Source organism: Lutjanus erythropterus, chromosome 10 (assembly GCF_056507025.1).
Source record: "Lutjanus erythropterus isolate fLutEry1 chromosome 10, fLutEry1.hap2, whole genome shotgun sequence".
Classification (NCBI taxonomy): Eukaryota; Metazoa; Chordata; class Actinopteri; order Lutjaniformes; family Lutjanidae; genus Lutjanus; species Lutjanus erythropterus.
In genome coordinates, this window is record NC_139326.1 from 16,777,333 (window position 1) to 16,794,694 (window position 17,362).

The 17,362-nt window shown below is 38.1% G+C and overlaps 1 protein-coding gene across 1 annotated transcript; it reads right to left on the reverse strand.

Moving 5' to 3' along the window:
* Nucleotides 1-53: 53 nt before the first annotated feature.
* Nucleotides 54-3,895, reverse strand: fam47e (family with sequence similarity 47 member E). Its single transcript, XM_084729504.1, is given in 6 exon segments — nucleotides 54-608; nucleotides 611-635; nucleotides 749-908; nucleotides 1,044-1,195; nucleotides 1,351-1,696; nucleotides 3,663-3,895. Coding segments are annotated over 6 exon segments (798 nt in total). The 5' UTR covers nucleotides 3,698-3,895; the 3' UTR covers nucleotides 54-528.
* Nucleotides 3,896-17,362: the final 13,467 nt, after the last annotated feature.

A 17,362-nucleotide genomic window follows, 5' to 3' on the forward strand; every position in this document is an offset into this window, starting at 1 on the left:
TCAAACAGAAAAAAACCCAACCCTCTCCTGAGTTTCTTTTTTCTTTTTGACTAAAAAGGTGACACATTTTAGACACACTTCTCCTTTTCTTCTCCTCTTTGTGCAGAGTGATTTTGAATAGTATTTCCTGTATGCAAATGATTAACCCTTGACTGATCTTTTGAAACTCCTCTTCTATATGTACGGTTTTTCCTTTTACTCTTGGCAGTCATAGTCCATTGAGGATTACATAACTCCTGACAGCTAAGGTTACATACATCTGTTTTAGCCCCTCATTCTGTCAACAAACCAACTGTTGTGAGAGGGGCATGAATTGTCTTGAGATTTTCTGGCAGATGGTAGTACTAATCTTATGACTTATTTTAGATATCATTCTTAAGCGCTATGTTCTTGGATTTCTCTGATCAGTGAGCCATCTAAAATGACATTATTATTCTGGGCTGAAGATTTGGTGAACTTTAATCTTTTTGTACTTTATTTGGTTCGGAGGCCTCTGAAATGTAATTGTCCTGCCTGTGTGACAGGATTTCATTCTTGACCTGAGACACTGATGGCGGCGTCCTCCACTTGAATGGGGAAAGTTGGTGATGAAGCGTCGTGTTTTCCCCAGATTTGGTAACATTTGTCTCTTTGTCCTGCAAGAGTCAAACATAAGTCCTGTGTATCACCATTTTAACAATATTGTGTAGGGCCTGGCAAACAGTAATGTTTTATGTTATTTTTTTTAATGTATCAAATAGGGTCTTACCAGAGAGACAAACCATTTGCTGAAATGTTTGGTGTCTACTCTCTTGTCCTTGTGGGTGCTCAGTTGATTCATTTTGACCGTCCAGCATTTCTTGATACCATTTGCATTTATTTGTAGTACATAAGGGTTTCTGGAAGTTGGATCTTGGACACTGGGGCTGCTGTAAAATGTTTAAGAAGTAATTTGTAGCCTTATTACAGACAGAATTGTATATTCATTTGTTTATTTTCAGGTATTTCTAATTCAATAATGTACCAAAGTAATGTAGATAATGTCAAACTGCCTGTGTACTTGCATTATATTGTGTTTTGTTACATCCTCTTCTTCCTTACTTGGCTCTTTGCAGTTTTTTTCATCTTCAGCATGGTCTCCTGTAGGCGTAGGAAGTGCAGAGGAGCTGTTTGCGCACATGTCTGGGTCCAAAACAGATACCACCTTATCAAATAACTGGAGAGAAAGGAAGACACCATGCAATTATGTTATAACACACTGCTTCATTCAGGCCTCATTCATTCATCTGCCTACTCTCAACCATTTATACTGGCCTCATAGTTCTGGCATGTAACTGCTTGGTAGTCCGGCCTGTTGCTGTCTCCACTTACCTCTGGGGTCATGTGGTCCTTGTAGTGTGGGTACATAGCTAGAGGATGCTGTTTGAGTTTTTCCTCCACGGCAGTCACATATTCTCTGCGAATCTGTTTCTGTGTCATCTGTTTCGAGAAGCAAGCATGCTCCTTAGAGATCCACTTCCTAGGCTTTTGACTGGAGTCGTGCTTTGGAGTGTCATGGAAGATAAGCGGTGAGACACCTCTCTGGGGCTTGTATAGCACTGACGAGCAATCACCGAAGTCATCGAAGCTCACGTTTACCAAATGCAAACAATTGCCGATTGAACAGCTCTCATTTGTCGAGGCTTTAAGATACTTGGTGTGCAACCTCTCCTTGTACCTGAGGATTTACAAAAAAGGACTTTACTTATCTCGTGAAGCAGTTCAGATATTTGAGTTGAACTCTCGTTGCACTTGAGCATTTTTCATATTCGAGCAGGTTTCAGCCACATGCACGTTGCTCTCTGAGTTGTTTTTTTTTATATATCCCCCTTTATGTTTTGCCAGTTGGACGCTCATCCTGCACTTTGTGAAGATCAGGTGTATCTCTGGCAAATGGAGATAATAAGACAATTTATGTTCTCTGTGAGGGCTCAATGATAATTCAGGCTGCTTTGATGTGTTCTCTTTTCATGTTGTTTCATTATTGGGTTTATTATATGTTCTGTTGGGGTGAGATAGATGGATAGCACCATGTGCAAGATGTTCTCTGTGTGTTTGGACTTTATGATCCTCTAAAAACATTTTCCCACTTGAACACTCTTATACATATTTCTAAACTTGAACCGTTTTTGTAAGAGAAGCCTGCAGCAGTTCATCGTGGTATCATATTTTGCAGCATCACAGTGCAGTTTGAGCTCAGGTCAAGTGCCACTAAAATAGTTTTCTGCTTTTTTTTACAAGTTTCCACCAGATTAAATTACAATCTGCAATGAAAGTCTGTTTTTCTGCTTGTAGTTGCACTTCATAAGCTTCACATTGGTAGTATTAGTTGCAGATCTACTGTGGGGGCCCCAAAACCTGTTCAAACTGTGTTATGTTGCAGAGACTGACAGGTTTTTAATTTTTTGGATCATTAATAGAGACATTTTACAAAATGCTTATGTTCAGGACAGCCACTGTTATTATTTGTTTAAGAGTGGTTGATAGCACAAAATCATCTCCATGCCTCCAAAAGTCATGGCCAGAGGCATTATGTTTTAGAGTTGTCCATCTGTCTGTCCATATGTCTGTCCCATTCTCATGAACTCATTATCTCAAAAACATTGAAACAGAATTTCTTCAAACTTCGCACACGTCCACTTGAACTCAAGGATGAACTGATTGAATTTTGGTGGCCAAAGGTCAAAGTTCAAGGTGACTGTATTTTCAAGTTCATCCCATTTATTACACCTAGAGGGAATTTCATTACATCTGACACAAATGTTACATTGTTGGCCATATTGTATTGTAATTCAAGTACTAATTATGACAAACTTTCACACAAATGTTTGTAGGATAAAATGATGAAGTGATAACATTTCATATCCAATATATTTTATATCCTTTACAGAAATTTAGTACAAGGACAGAAGATTTTATCCATATTGACCATTTTAGTCATCTTCATATTTGTCAATAATCTCTTCATCTCTGCTTAGCAACAGGCCAACAAGGTGTAATGTCACAGTATTCACGGTTCATCTCGTAGGTAATTAAATCTTAAACCAAAATAAAAGGTACAGTTCAGATTATCTGCTCAACAGAGAAATTCATCAGGCTGTACCCTGTACGGTTTGTCTAAATGAAGCAGCTCAGTGACCCTTTCAAATACAGTCTCTGCATGCCTATAGTGATAGACTGTAACATGTTTGTCTTATCTATTCCTGCCTCTCCCGTTTCCTCCTTTGAATTCCAAGTATTTTCCACCTCCCCTCATATCCACTTATTTCTCTGTCTTTATATATAATAGCTGTTATGCCAGGAAATGCAAAGTAGCCTACTGTACTGTAGTACAGTTTGGAGGCTATTGTACTCTGTTTTAATGTATCCTGAACAATAATTCATTAGCCAAGATGAAACATAGACTACTGTTCAGGTTATATTACATGTATCAAGCCAGCCAGAAGAACGAAGTTAAAGAGATACTTCACCCAAAAATGAAAATTAATCATTATCTACACACTCTCATGCTGGTTGAGGGTTGGATTTATTTTGTTAGTGCGCAAAACACTGCTGGAGTTTCACAGGAAAACAGTGTTGCAAACGTAAAAAATAAATAAAATTCCTTCATACTGCTGCCAACTAATCCTTTAAATATCACTTACCAAGGAAAAATGGGCTGCGTGTGTTTTGCCTCCATCCCTCGTTATAAGTAGGCTTTTATTTATCGAATCCACCTTAGAAAACAGAAAACAATCTCTGCTTTTTCTTGGATAACATCTCACTTACAGTGGCGGACAGTCACAAATCTGGCTCACCACCATTCCCATTAGTTTGTTGCTGGGTAACTATGGCAACAGTGGAGGATCAGGTGGGGGAGGTTGGACTGAGTTTTATGAGAAACAAGAACGCATTAGACAATCGTTTACATTAAATTAAAGGCATAAACAGTGTCTTTACAGTCAGGTATTGGCAAAGCAATCTTGTTAAAAGAACATACATTAATGTAAGATAGATGCTTTAATTTAAATCAGTGTTATTCTTTCGCTATCCTAGGTATGTGTATGGTGTGAGATTGAAAATATTACTTTAGTCTAAAAACATAACTATAATCAGCAAAATCCTTAAAATGTCAAACTCATCATGGTTAAAAATTTACCATCATACATTGTATTATTGGATTATTATTACTGATGCATGTATGTGTAATTAACATTTTACTGTGAACTATTTTACAGCCTAATGTTGAGTAGTTTCATATGTTCTTATTATTTTGCACACAAAACATGATGAACTTGAACATGATCCACTGTTAACATGTTTTCTACATTAGTTTGAAAAGTAGGTGATAACTAAAGCTGTCAGATAAATTTAGTGGATTAAAAATGATAATATTTGCCTCTAAAGTGTTGTGGATTAAATGTATAAAGTAGCATGATTGGAAATACTCAACCACAATTTTGTACTTAAGTACAGTATTTGAGTAAATGTACTTAGTTACATACCATCGCTGGCTACCATTAAGTGCATTTATAGACTGCTTAAGTATTTGGTTACAGCTGTTGTGTGGTTGGAGTGACAGTTGTAAAAATAAAAACATATATATATAGCTCACTGAGAGGAGGTAGCATTAAAATAACAGGCATTGTCATTTTAGGCTAGCCCAGCTGTTTCTCTCATTTTACAGAATGAATGTAAACCAGGAGCACGTTTATAAAAGTTATAAAATTGAGTCATAATTCCTCTGTGCGGACCCTCCTGCGTCTGAGCACTAGGGGGCTCTGCTTGTTAGAAAATTTGCACAGTCGATCATACCATCCTGAACCAGAGCCCACTCAACCGTCATTCATAATCACACTTAATGAAAATATTCAATTGCTGGTATATACTGCCTAAATACTGCTTATTTGGAGCAGTGAAAATCTTTTACTTGAGTAAAAGTAACAATACCACAATGTTAATATACTCCACAGGTAAAAGCCTTACGTACATATAAATGCATACATACCAAATATATTTAAAATATCAAAAATAAAAGGACAGGCAGGATGTTGTAGCTTGTTGAAATGGAACTATTTTAACTGTTTTGTATTTTCATCTATTTCAGTATAATATTTTAGATAATTATACATTTTCTATGCAAACTAAGTACAAAGTTTTCATGCATGAAATACAATCAAATGGAAATACTCAATTAAAAGACAAACCTGAAGTTATTTGCAGTTCTTTGGTAAATGTGCTTTGTCTGTTCCACCACTGCTTAATGTACAATTAATTAATTGCTAATCTACTTGCATTTTTTTCTGATAAACAAAGTGATTGTTGTTGACTAAATTTAATCACATGTTGCTCCCTTCAGGGCTGACAAATTAGCTAATTAGCCGGAGTTGAGGTCCCCGGCCTCTCCTGCTGATCAAACTCTAGAGAAAACACTGCTGGGACAGAGGGACTACTGTTTCCTCTCTTTCAGCGCTGATGATCCCTATTTATAGCAACAAACTAACTTGGTAAACAGTTTGAATGCAGTCAGTGAACTGTCTAATGCACTGTTTCAGTTTGTTCGCCAGCAACACAGCCAGCTTGAATGCAGCCATAAGACATTTGACATTTGAATAGGCATTAGAGATCTAAAGGCCTCACACACAGCTTCAATTAAATTTTGCATAATTACCCTGCGAGATCCTGTTGTTGATGGAGAAGTTAAAGCAGGAGCACTTGTTGAGTTCTTACTAAATTAAAGACACTGTTGAAAGCAAGTACAGAAACAATGTTTTTATGATATTTTTTTCTTTAATTGCTCATCTTTTTTTGTTGGTCACAATGAAACCATGAAAATCCAATAAATGCACAACTGTTGCGGTATTTCGATGTCAGCAACTACAGCCTCCAGTAGGCTCTATGTTGAAACTTGTGTAGACTGTGAATGGATTTGTTTATTGCTCTGGTTGTCTTGAGCCTCTTCCTTTTGCCCATAGATTCCTCGTGGTGTCACAGGACTGCTCTGAGGCACTGACATGATGCATCAGCAGCAACACAGCACTATGAATGGATAATGTAGTCATGATCATGTCACCTCAGTATGGTGCCATTTCTCTGAGGAATTTACAACTTTGGATTGAAGATGGAATTTCTCTCATGTGACTCTCACTGCTACCAACAAAGTGCTTTAACAGCTTTCTTCCACATACCGTCAAGTCAGACTGGGTGACATACAGTGACCTGCAAAGGCCAAGTGTCATGTTAGGAGTTTTTCTTCTCCTTTCTGGTCAGCTGAAGACCAGAATCAGCTGTTCTTCTTTTTAAGACTACAGCATGTATCAAGAAAAGCGCTCACATTGAGATATTTGTTGGCATTTGAACCTTTCAGTTTATGTGTATCCTCCAGAGGTGAGTCAAGTCCTATGGCTTGGACTCCAGTCACACCCAGTCACAAATCTGATGACTTCAGACAAAATTAAAAAAAAAGATTTGCAATTCAACTTGGACTTAAACACCACTGACTTCTGACTTCACTTGGACTTGAGCCTTTTAACTTGAAAATACTTGATACATTTCCCCAAGTCCAAAGATTTAAAGAGTATGTTAGTTACGCTGTTACTGAACAGTAAAAAGATAACTTTGAGAGATAAGTATGTGTTCAAAAACTATTCAGTCATCAATAAAAAACAAAAAATGATATTGCAATATGAAAAACGTATGGGTCAAAAAATACAGGCAGAGACACAATAACTTCCCACTCTGTTTGACATTTGAAGTATTAGTAATTGTTTTGGACTTGTCACGACTTTTAACTAGAATGCAAAGATTTACCTGTGACTTGCAAAACAATGACATAGTCCCACCTCTGGTATTCTCACTGTCAGACGACCAGCTTGGACCTGCTGCTGCCATTTAAGTACTTAAATAAGCTTTTTACATGAGATGACCAGTAAACTAAATTCTCTAACTGCAGCTGTCATGGGAAAATGTATAACTCTAATACATTTTCATGTGTTTACCTCACATTAAAGTGCTACCTGGCCTTCTAAGGAAAAGGAAAATTGTTCAATGCTTGGGCCAATAAAAGTGATTTATTCCTGCCTGGATAAACTCAAACACACATGGTGGGCAAGCTATAAACATGGCTTCCTTTTAGCTCCTGAAAAGTTTACATTTTTAGATGCCATTTGGTATGTGATAGCAGTTAAAAGGCATATGTGCTTAGTTTACATGCTTCATTTACCTCTCTTCCTCTGTATGTCTCTCCTGTCTGTGTGAATGCTGCGCTGCCTCTTCGGTGTTTGTGTGGCCTGTCCTCCTTCCAAGTCTCCACGGTGGACAGGAGGTCATGCGGCTGAGGCTGGACCATATGGGCAACACCCAAAGTTGTGCAATGTGCTCTTGGATCCATACACTTCACTCATGTTTCACACAGTGTGGGGGAGACTACTTTAAAATGATAGTTTATTAAACTACGAGCAATTTAAATCAGTTCAACTACATTTTAAAGGTAGAATTTGTAGGATTTTGTCAGAGATGTTTGAAATGCACGAGAAAGATAAGAGTTTTATTCCCAGGATGGCAAATACCAACAATTTGGGTTTGTAAAGCTTCCCACGCACAGCAAAATACACAGGAATATAAAGAAATACAGACAAAGAGCAGGGTCTCTGCAGATAGATTCTTCACCACACACTTCTAGTGGGTCATAACTGATGATTGAAAGGGATTGCGTTTATATGAGTCAGTGCATTGTTTTGTTTTGTTTTAGGAAAATGTTAAAAAAAAATGTAGCTTGTCAAACTACAGAACTTATGCATCAGTCTCACATTGTTACGACACCAAAATACAATTGAACTAACTGAGTGAAGTGTAGGTGTGTTTGATTTAGAGAAGACGGCAGGCCAGTCCTCCCTTAGGCTGCCTCAGGATGTGTTTTAGGGACAAAATAAAATGCTTCATTTATACAGAAATTTATAGCATTCAATCACTGACATCTTGGTCACAAATCACAGGTGGTTTTATCAAATCGCGATTGTCATTAAAAGACAATGTGGCCAGTGAGCTGTGGCATTGTGCAGTATGTATGACAAAAAACAAGAGAATACTGTGAACATGTTGTTTGTAGTTAACTACCTAAACTACATAACCTTAAGTAGTTCACTACTGAAAAAGCTGCTCCATTGAGATTTGAACGAACTTAAACTACCACCCAGTTTGAATACTAATAAAAATTAGATGTACCGTTACCTATACCATTATCTATAATCTACATACTTCTGTACTTTTGCCATCAAAATTTCTTTATATAGTGAATTTTGCTGATCTATTCTGTACATATGGTGTCTATTGTATGTCTGAGGTACCCCTCCTCTGCTGCTCTTCCTGAGGTTTCTTCCGTGTTTTAGGGTTTGTTTCCTGATCCAAATCAAGGATCTAGGACAAAGGGTGTCATATGTTGTACACATTGTACAGGCCCTTGAGGCAAATTGTCATCTGTGATACTCAGCTATATAAATAAAAGTGACTTGACCTGACTTGACTTGACAAGGAGCTCTACCTCGGTTGATGGATAGTTTTATTTTTTGCCATGGTCTCGTGTTCTCGTCTGCACACTGAACTGTAGCGTGGAAACGCCTGAAACTTGTGTGCGTGCTCCAAGGTTTTTCTTGCCGCACCTTTCTTTCCCCTTCACACGGATTTCCTTCTCATGCATCCTTGCTTATAAATATTGAAATACGACACCTGTGTAATTGGTCATTGTCTGCAAACAGTGTTCTAAATGGTTGCAAGAAGATGGCCTGACTTGGGAAAGCTCAGCCCCCTTGGAAAAAAAAAAGCGTGGGATTACATATTAGGATGTGGACAACTTCAAGGCATTGTGTTCACTGATTATGTGATCAGTGCAGAAGCACTGGATTGATACAACATGCAAACAGATCCCACTTTGATCCATGATCAAAATAATACTTCTCATCCAGAAAGGGTGACAGTAAAGAGAAGTCACTTTTGATTGTTTGTTCAATAACACACATTCTTTTATTTGTTTATTTATTTATTCCTCAAATGCACAATTGTAAAAACAAAGCAATAGGACAACATTTATTTTCCTCCAGAGACTTTCTACTTCTCATCAGCAGTGCGAGTACAATTGAAGGAAACCAGTGTAATACACAGGAAATGTTTGTGTTTATGGTAAAATCAGAAGGTTTACTAGCACGCTGGCTTCCCAGTAAAAAGGTCTGGACTGCCATTTTTAACAACCTTTCACAGTCTTTAGGATGTTGAGCAACTGTAGAAAACAATACACCAGAAGGGAAGTACAATACTCCCTGGCATGAACAGCCAAGATCTTGACTCCACTTTGACCCCATGCATGCTACTTATTATTTTTGTCATTTTGCTTCTCTAGCTGTGTACACTGACTCTTATTTTTTTTTTTTTGCCTGCATCCCAAAACCAAAGAAATTCAGTTTACAAATATATAAAACAGAGGCTGCAAATTCTCAAATTTGAAAGCTAAAATAATTTTTTTCCAATTCTGTTTGATAAATTACTATTACTTACTAATTAGTACATTTCTAATCAATTATCAAAATTGTTGCCATCAATTTTTCTGTCAGTCACAAGACTAATAAATTGCAGTATATACAAGTACATGTCAGCTACCATTTCTTATTTAAGAAATAACAAACTTTAGTCTAAAGCTTTTACCGCCCATTCTTCATCATTTACTGTCATTATTTACTGTGATCTAGCCTCACAAAGCCAGAGTACATCTTGCACCCTCAGTTTTCACTTCTCATTTAAATGAGTGAAGCTAAATTGTGGGCTGGCTTTGTCAGACTCTGCACAATGCATATATTGTTACATAACTCTCCTCTCAAACTGAGGACAGCAGGGCTAAACAGGGTCACCGAGAAAAATCTAAATCATACCGAACATCTTACATGTTTTCAAAATAAGTTCCTATGGAGATTCTTCTGTTGTTGTAATGTGGTGTGACAACTGCTCGTCCTTGATTTCTTAAATTAACACTTTGTCACTGCATGCGGGAACAATGAGTTGCTGTCTCCTGTTTCAAAACACTATTAGCTCAATGGTGGGAATTGAACCACGCCTAGGTGGACAAAGGAATTCTATGGTCAGTCCATCACTTAACTGCTGTTGAGTAAATAAACTAGAAAGTCATACCATGTAAAGGCATACAATGACAAAGAAACACATTTATTGTCCCTCAGTGTACATTTTTAGTTAATACTGATGCAATCATGAGTACCATAAGTCACATGGTTGAGCTGATTTCCCTACTTTAAACAGTTTATATAAAAGTATGTAGTAGTGGCTCCCAAACTCGGTTGTCGGGCCCCTTAATAGTGTCACAGGATAAAATTGTGGAGTCATGAAATGGTGAACGGGGAACAAAATTATTACAAAATTAAGCTCTGCGGCACAAATTTGTATTCGTTTTTTTTTATTTCTCTTTTTGTGAATAATGCCAGGGATGCGCAAGAATGCCAGCACATCACCTGTATTGGCCAATGTGTCCAAAACAACTCGCAAAGTTGCTGTTTGCCATCATTGCAATTTTGAAAAGCACTGTATTTTATGCCTCCGTCTGCCAGTAGGCCATCATTAGGTGGACCAAGATAAATACGTGCACATATCGGTCTGCTGCAACTTTTGATGTTTCAGTGGAGCAGAAGTCAAAGTTTTAAGTTAAATGCTTAATGTACATCATGATCTATTTGCTTAGTCAGTTTCCTTTGCACTTTGTTGCATTTTGTTTCTATTGATACACCAACTTTTCCACCTCACCCAAGCTTAAAAACTTAAAAACAAATCTGAAACATGACAAGGGTCCCAAAGTAGACACTACTTTTTTGTGAGAGGGCCCTAAAGGTCGGTGACCACATGTTTAATGTTAAATGGTTTACTGCATTTTACAAGATTATGATATACTTAACATCTTATCTGATAAAGTAACTAGCTGCCAGATAAAAGAAGTGGAAAGTATGATAATTCTCTCTGAAAATCATTAAGTAGAAGTATAAAGTAGCAGATAATGGAAATACTCAAAGTACAAGTATCTCAAAATTATATTCAAGTAGAGTACTAGAGTAAATGTATTCAGTTATTTCCACTACTGTGGTATAGTTAAATTATAGGACGTAGGATCCAATCTCAGCTTTTCTTCTGAAAGCACCTTGTGGATTTCTCATATTCCTTAACATTTCTTTTGTCTGCTAAAAGACAGCATGTTCTCTCGGTCTCTGTGATTCTCTCCAAGGAGAGCAAGGAATGGATTAACCCAGAAATAAATTCTGTGTAGTCGTGTACTCTTCTCATAGCCCTTAATGGCTCAGTTTACATTAATCACCTCCAGTGAAAAGGTTCGCCACTCCTCACAAGTCTCCACTCCCACAACTATGCCTGTATATCAGTCTCTGGCCTCACAAAGACTGTCTCAGCCTCCAAAGTACCGTGACTTAATGTTTGGTACCAGGCTCCACCGTGGTGCAGCCCCTGTGGGGTGGAGGACACCGCTTACCATGTCATGCAGTATTTACATAAAGAGTTTATGTTGTTTCTGCTGCCTTGACATAAGGAGGGAGCTGTAGATAGGGAGGACAGATGATGGAATGCGACTGGCGAACTGTGGTTAGTTTTCACATTTTTCACATTGTTCGGACAGTTGATTGTTGCTGTCAAGTAAAAATACTTTATATATTTTTGAAAACCTGCCTTGATGTGTGCATAATTACCACTTTGTTTTGAGATTGCTTGGTTTAAACAGGGTTGGAAGGCTTTTCCACATAAGATAAACTTAAGTTTAAGAATTTACATATCACTTTCATTGTGCAATATCTTTATTAAATTCAGATGATATTATCATTAGATTTTACAAAAAAATTCTAACTCTTTTTAACTAATTTTACATTTTTTTCACAATGGCTATAAACGTTTCTTAGCCCAAATTGGAAGTGGTATAGACATTCATGTTGTCCAGTGAATGAATAGCATCGACTTTGGTGATCCCACTTTTCTTCTAGTGCCACCATGAAGGCGACATTGGTGGTTTTAAGTGAAATATTTTGAAAACTACAAAATGGATGTCGTCCTCAGGATGAACTGTAATCACTTTGTATAGTAATAACTCTGGCTTTCCATCTAACATCCATTAGGAAAAATTTCCACTTTTTCCAGTAACTTTGTTTCTGGTCATATACCTCCAAAAACAATGACATTCCCATCAGCCTCAGCTAAAGATAAAGGTAAATGTCAACTTTACCTCATTTATATTAAGTATAAGGGTTACTTTATGCAAGTCAGTGGCATCCACACAACTTACCACATTTAGGAAACTTCCCAAAAACTTTTAAACGAACCATTGTCAACCTCAGAAGGCTTATTTCATTTTCAGAAACAGATTTCGGTCATCTATTTACGTAATATATGAGAGAGTTTTCAAAGGAGCCACCATATTGTTCCGGTTTGAAATCCGGGAGTAAACAACCCACCGGTGTTCGACCAATCAAGTACAGCCAAAAGTGCTTGCATGGTTGTAGGAGGGTGTAGCCTGTTTTTGGTCAGTACATCTGCCCAACAAGCACCTGAGACATGTACCTGTCCTCTTATTAGTATTTGTCTCAATTTGAACACACCTGTTTATCTTTGCTGCCTTGTTGACAAATTTACCACCGCAGATAGCTTTGTGAACCAGGGCGTATTATTTGTACAGTACAAAAAAAATTATCATTGGAAGGATATATGAGTCAGACAGGCATGAATCATTGTTTGCATACTGTGTGAGTTATTTGATACCTTATTTTAACAGGTACAAGGCATTTACATATGGCCCCTGAAAAGTTCCCAGTAAATCCACCCATCAAACAGAATTTACTGTTCAGTTGTCAACATGTCTGAAGTCACTCAGTGAATCCGGATAACAACTTTCTGTTCACCATGTAAAAATGAACCTCAGCTGGTGAGTTTCTGACTCTCAACTGAACTCTTATTATAATCATTGGGTGTGTGAGGATAGTGACCTTAAATTACTCCTAAACACAATGTGAAGTAAAGCCCACATGAGTTAGCACATTACCCATTTTGTACTGTTACCACGGAAGATTCAGAAACGCTGACTGTGCAGAATATATGAAACATTCAGAGAATACTTTCTTTTCCAAACTCATGAATGGTCATCTGTGTCCATATAAATGTGCGTGCTGTTGAGCCAGATTTGCACTTTCGCCGTGTCTTCAAAGTGCAGACCAAAAGCTATTGGTGCAAGTTTTTTGGTGGGGTCCAAACACAATGAATGATTTGTTGGGAAAACGGACATCAATTCGAAGAACTTGTCCAAAATTATTTAGCCTCTAGATAAAAGTCTCCTTGTTGTGTTATGTATGAATGATTGCCTTATTCTCATCATTAACCCCTTTTTATGATGCTGTACATCACGCATAAAAGACAATCTGCAGTCATCAAATAGCTTTGTGTAGGCCTTCAAAGCTGGGTGTCTTAGCGTCCAACAAGTCCAACAACAAAAAATGAGAAAAAAAAAATCAGTGTCGCTCTGCTGACCAAACATAAAAAGAGACCATTACAAAGGTTGAACTGTTTTACCCCACTTCACCCTCCCACCCTTTCTTTTGGCAGAAACAATGTTGCTGCATTACTTGACTGTTATGCTTCCCCCCTGATGATTTTCTTTAGCATTTTTTACTTCTCTTGTTTGAACAGATGCCGCCCCCCTCCTGCAGCCCCCATCCTCTGGGATTGCCATACGGCTTAGTACAATGCGGTAACACTCAATTACATTAATGTTAAGAGTCCAGCCCAGCCAGTTCCTTCCAGTTAGCAACATCAAACAAAATGATGTATATCTCTTCCCAAGGAAAATTTGTAGTCTTTTGTCCTACTTTATTTATGAATGGATTATGAAAGAAGCGGCTGCATGACCGTGCTCACCTTTCAGTCCGTCCATTACTGCACATAAAGCATTTTAGGGCAGGATGTATCTGAACATGTTGGCCACCACCCAAACACCAAATAAAGCCCAGTCAGTGAGCCCGGTGAATCTGCAAATGACTGGTTACAGCTACTCAGTATGGAGAAGTATGGAATTTGATTTTAGCAATTTCCAGGTCTGGATAAGTATGGAAAAAAGAAAAGAGAGAATGGAAAAATATTTGTGTATCCAGACTATTGCCCCTATTCTGTTTTCTAAAATATATAATTCAGAATTTTGTTGATATCGTCAAAAGCACTGTGGCATGCGACTAAATGCACACTTCTACGCACAGCTTCCCCAAGTGCCTTATTACTGTTCCATATCTGGACATCAAAAGACAAAATTAGTTTGAGAAAAAATGCAGCAGTATCTTTCTATTGTATATGCTGTATACTGTACACAAGATCACAAATAACCAAATATTAAGCTTGTCTGAACATTTATAAGTTATGCAGTGAATAAAAAGGCTGCACAGATGCTTTGAAAATTAATTTATTTAACTTTTTTCAAATAATATTATTTATTCAATATGTTAAGGTTTGCACCAGCTAGTGTACTTACACTACAGTGTCCCACTTTCTGTGTAGGAGTAGCGGCACAGTCTGGCATGTGTGAACTTGCGTCCTTTCTTCACATGTAGTTCAACTTTGATGAACTCTGAGTCTTAATCAATAGCAAAGGTGTGTGTGTGTGTCGTTCACCTTTTCATATGCTTACGGCCTAATTGATTTATTTGAGCAGCTTAACTACAATCTTCTTGCAATTATTCTGCACCATAATAGCACATACACTCATATGCTCTGTAAAATTTACCCGGAAGTCTGGAAAAGTCTGGAATTTTGAAATGTAAAATGTGTAGGAACCCTGCAGTTTAGCTGGGGAGTGGAGGCAGTTTGAGCCAGCCTTCTCATTTCACTGAATGACCTGGTATCTGAACTGGCATCTTGTCCACTATCATTCTGAGCAAAAGCATGCTCTTGAGATAAGCAGCCGGTGTTGACTGTAAATAAGGATGGTGGTGGCTCACAATTCCCAGTGTCCTGTTTCAGCGTTACCGGTTAGATGGTTTGAATGCCACAGAATTCAAAAGGCATCGAAGAATCCCAGCGGAATGTTTGACCTTTTTTGACATCAAAATGTGATTGTGTTTCGGCCCAAATTCTGGTAAACCCATTCATGAGCTTGACAATGAAGAAGTGATGGCATTTAGAGGTGTGAAACATCTTTAACTTCAGCATGCATTAGACTGCACAGGCCGATGTTCAAGTGAATTTTTCCACTGCTGTGTCAAAGTGGCTTCAGTGGCTCCAAGCCCATTGGTGCAACATTAGATTTTGATGTTACGTTTCTTTCTTTTTTCTTTTTTTTTCTTTACTTTTGGCATTTGCCTTTGCGATCAAATTATCACTGCACTAGAGTTCCTGCTGCTGCTAGGACCAAATCATAGCGAAAAATGAACACAGATGAATTTGATAAAAAATCAATGTTCACTGGCCTAAAGCTCTGTGAAAACTCTCCAACCAGCAGCCAAATGCTGCATAGCACAGATCTGTTTGCTGTGCTGAAACTGATGGATTGCTTTTTTTCCCTATGCATGGTACATTAAGAATTCACACCATCTCTGTTTTCACTGAAATAGTAACATATATTTGTATATAAGGAGCTGTTTTCACCATAGCAGCAGCAAACATACAGTATGGTCAGAGTCAATGTTCAAGCTTAATTTTCAGTTCAATACCTACAGCATTCACATATGTATTTGATCATTGCTGCACATGGATGGATTATTAGACAATTGGCCCCTCAGCACAAACATGTAAAAGGCCCTGTGCTACTCCTACATAATGAATATCCGTAGTTGTTATTCATCAATAGTTTGACACTCAAATACTCAGCTAATCTGTTTTATCCGAATGGTGTGGCTATTTAATTACCAACGGACTGGTAAAATTTGCAAACATCCCCACAACTATGCATAACACCACCTTTTTCCAACCAAACTGTTTGCTTCAAAGCAGTGAGAAAAGCTCGATCAAGACAGGAAATAGCCTAAATTAAAATCTGTCTTGTAAAACAACTGAAACTGTTGTAACTTTGACATAAAAATGTTCTGTTCATAGGGCGCCACTTCTCAGAAGAAGGGCCTTTCTCAAAATGTTGCTGTCATGTAATTGATTAACATGGGACTGCTTTTGGAGGTCAGATACGCAATATTTAATGTTCAGGAACAAAAAACACCATCAGGCAATCCTGCTTTTAACTGAGTTCTGTAACTTTCAAACAAGAAATGTCAACTTTCGCTTCATACAACCCATCCATGTTGCTCTAACATCCTGTTTATGCAAGGACTTTAGCATGCGTCCACTTAAATGTAGGTTTTATGGATGAAAACATGCATTTCAGTGAGAAATCTGTTTCTCCAACACCTTGTCTCAAGGCTAAATTCCATTTTATCAACAATACAGTCCTTAATTGTTATTCAGTTGACCGTGAACTTGCAAAATTTGCAGACATCCCCTCTCTACTGATCACGTTTTGATTTGAATGTTGTTTAATACATGACATCACCTTTTTCCAACTGAATTGCTTGCTTCAATCCAGTGTGAAAAACTCACACAAAAAGACAAAATGCATGCATGTTACTGCATTAGATGAGTTTTGCATGCAGGCATGTGTGTAAATCCACTGAAGTAAGTCCAACACCTTGTCTGAAGTTAAACTGAATTTTTTCAACTCTGCAGTGACATTTTTCTTTAAGGAGAGGGCTTTTGTGCTCATATAATTCATGTTACTCAATATTTAGTGGTCGTATACCCGTGATGACCGTAATGCAAGTCATTTATCATCCGCATGTTTCAGAAATTCCACTATAACATCATCTGTGGTGTGAGAAGGCTCCGCAGCAGCCGCTCAACATCCACTTCTTGTCAGTGGCCAGCATCACGCCGCCGGTTCCTCCTTTATAGGAGCCCCGCCTCGAAATCAGTCGATCAAATTCAACATCACACTCACCAGGCTCTGACCAATCAGCGCGCGGAGTGGGTGGTCTTCGAACGGTGGTCCGGGAGAGCTGCAGCCAATGAGCGTTCGAGCTGGTCGGACAAAGGACTGGCGTCAACGATCGTTGGTTGCTTGAATGGCACATTATTCATGTCCACGCTGTGCTTATTTAAGGAGACTCGATGAGGCGATATAGCGGAATCTTTATAAAAGGTAACGGATGTGCGCTGCCTTCACATTTCTCTGTGTGTGTTGTGAATGGAGCAGATGATGCTTAAGTTTTAATGTTATTCTGACATATTAAAGCATTTCCCTGAACATGTGCATCAACACACTCCTGGTAAGCTCATTAGGTGGATACTACCACCC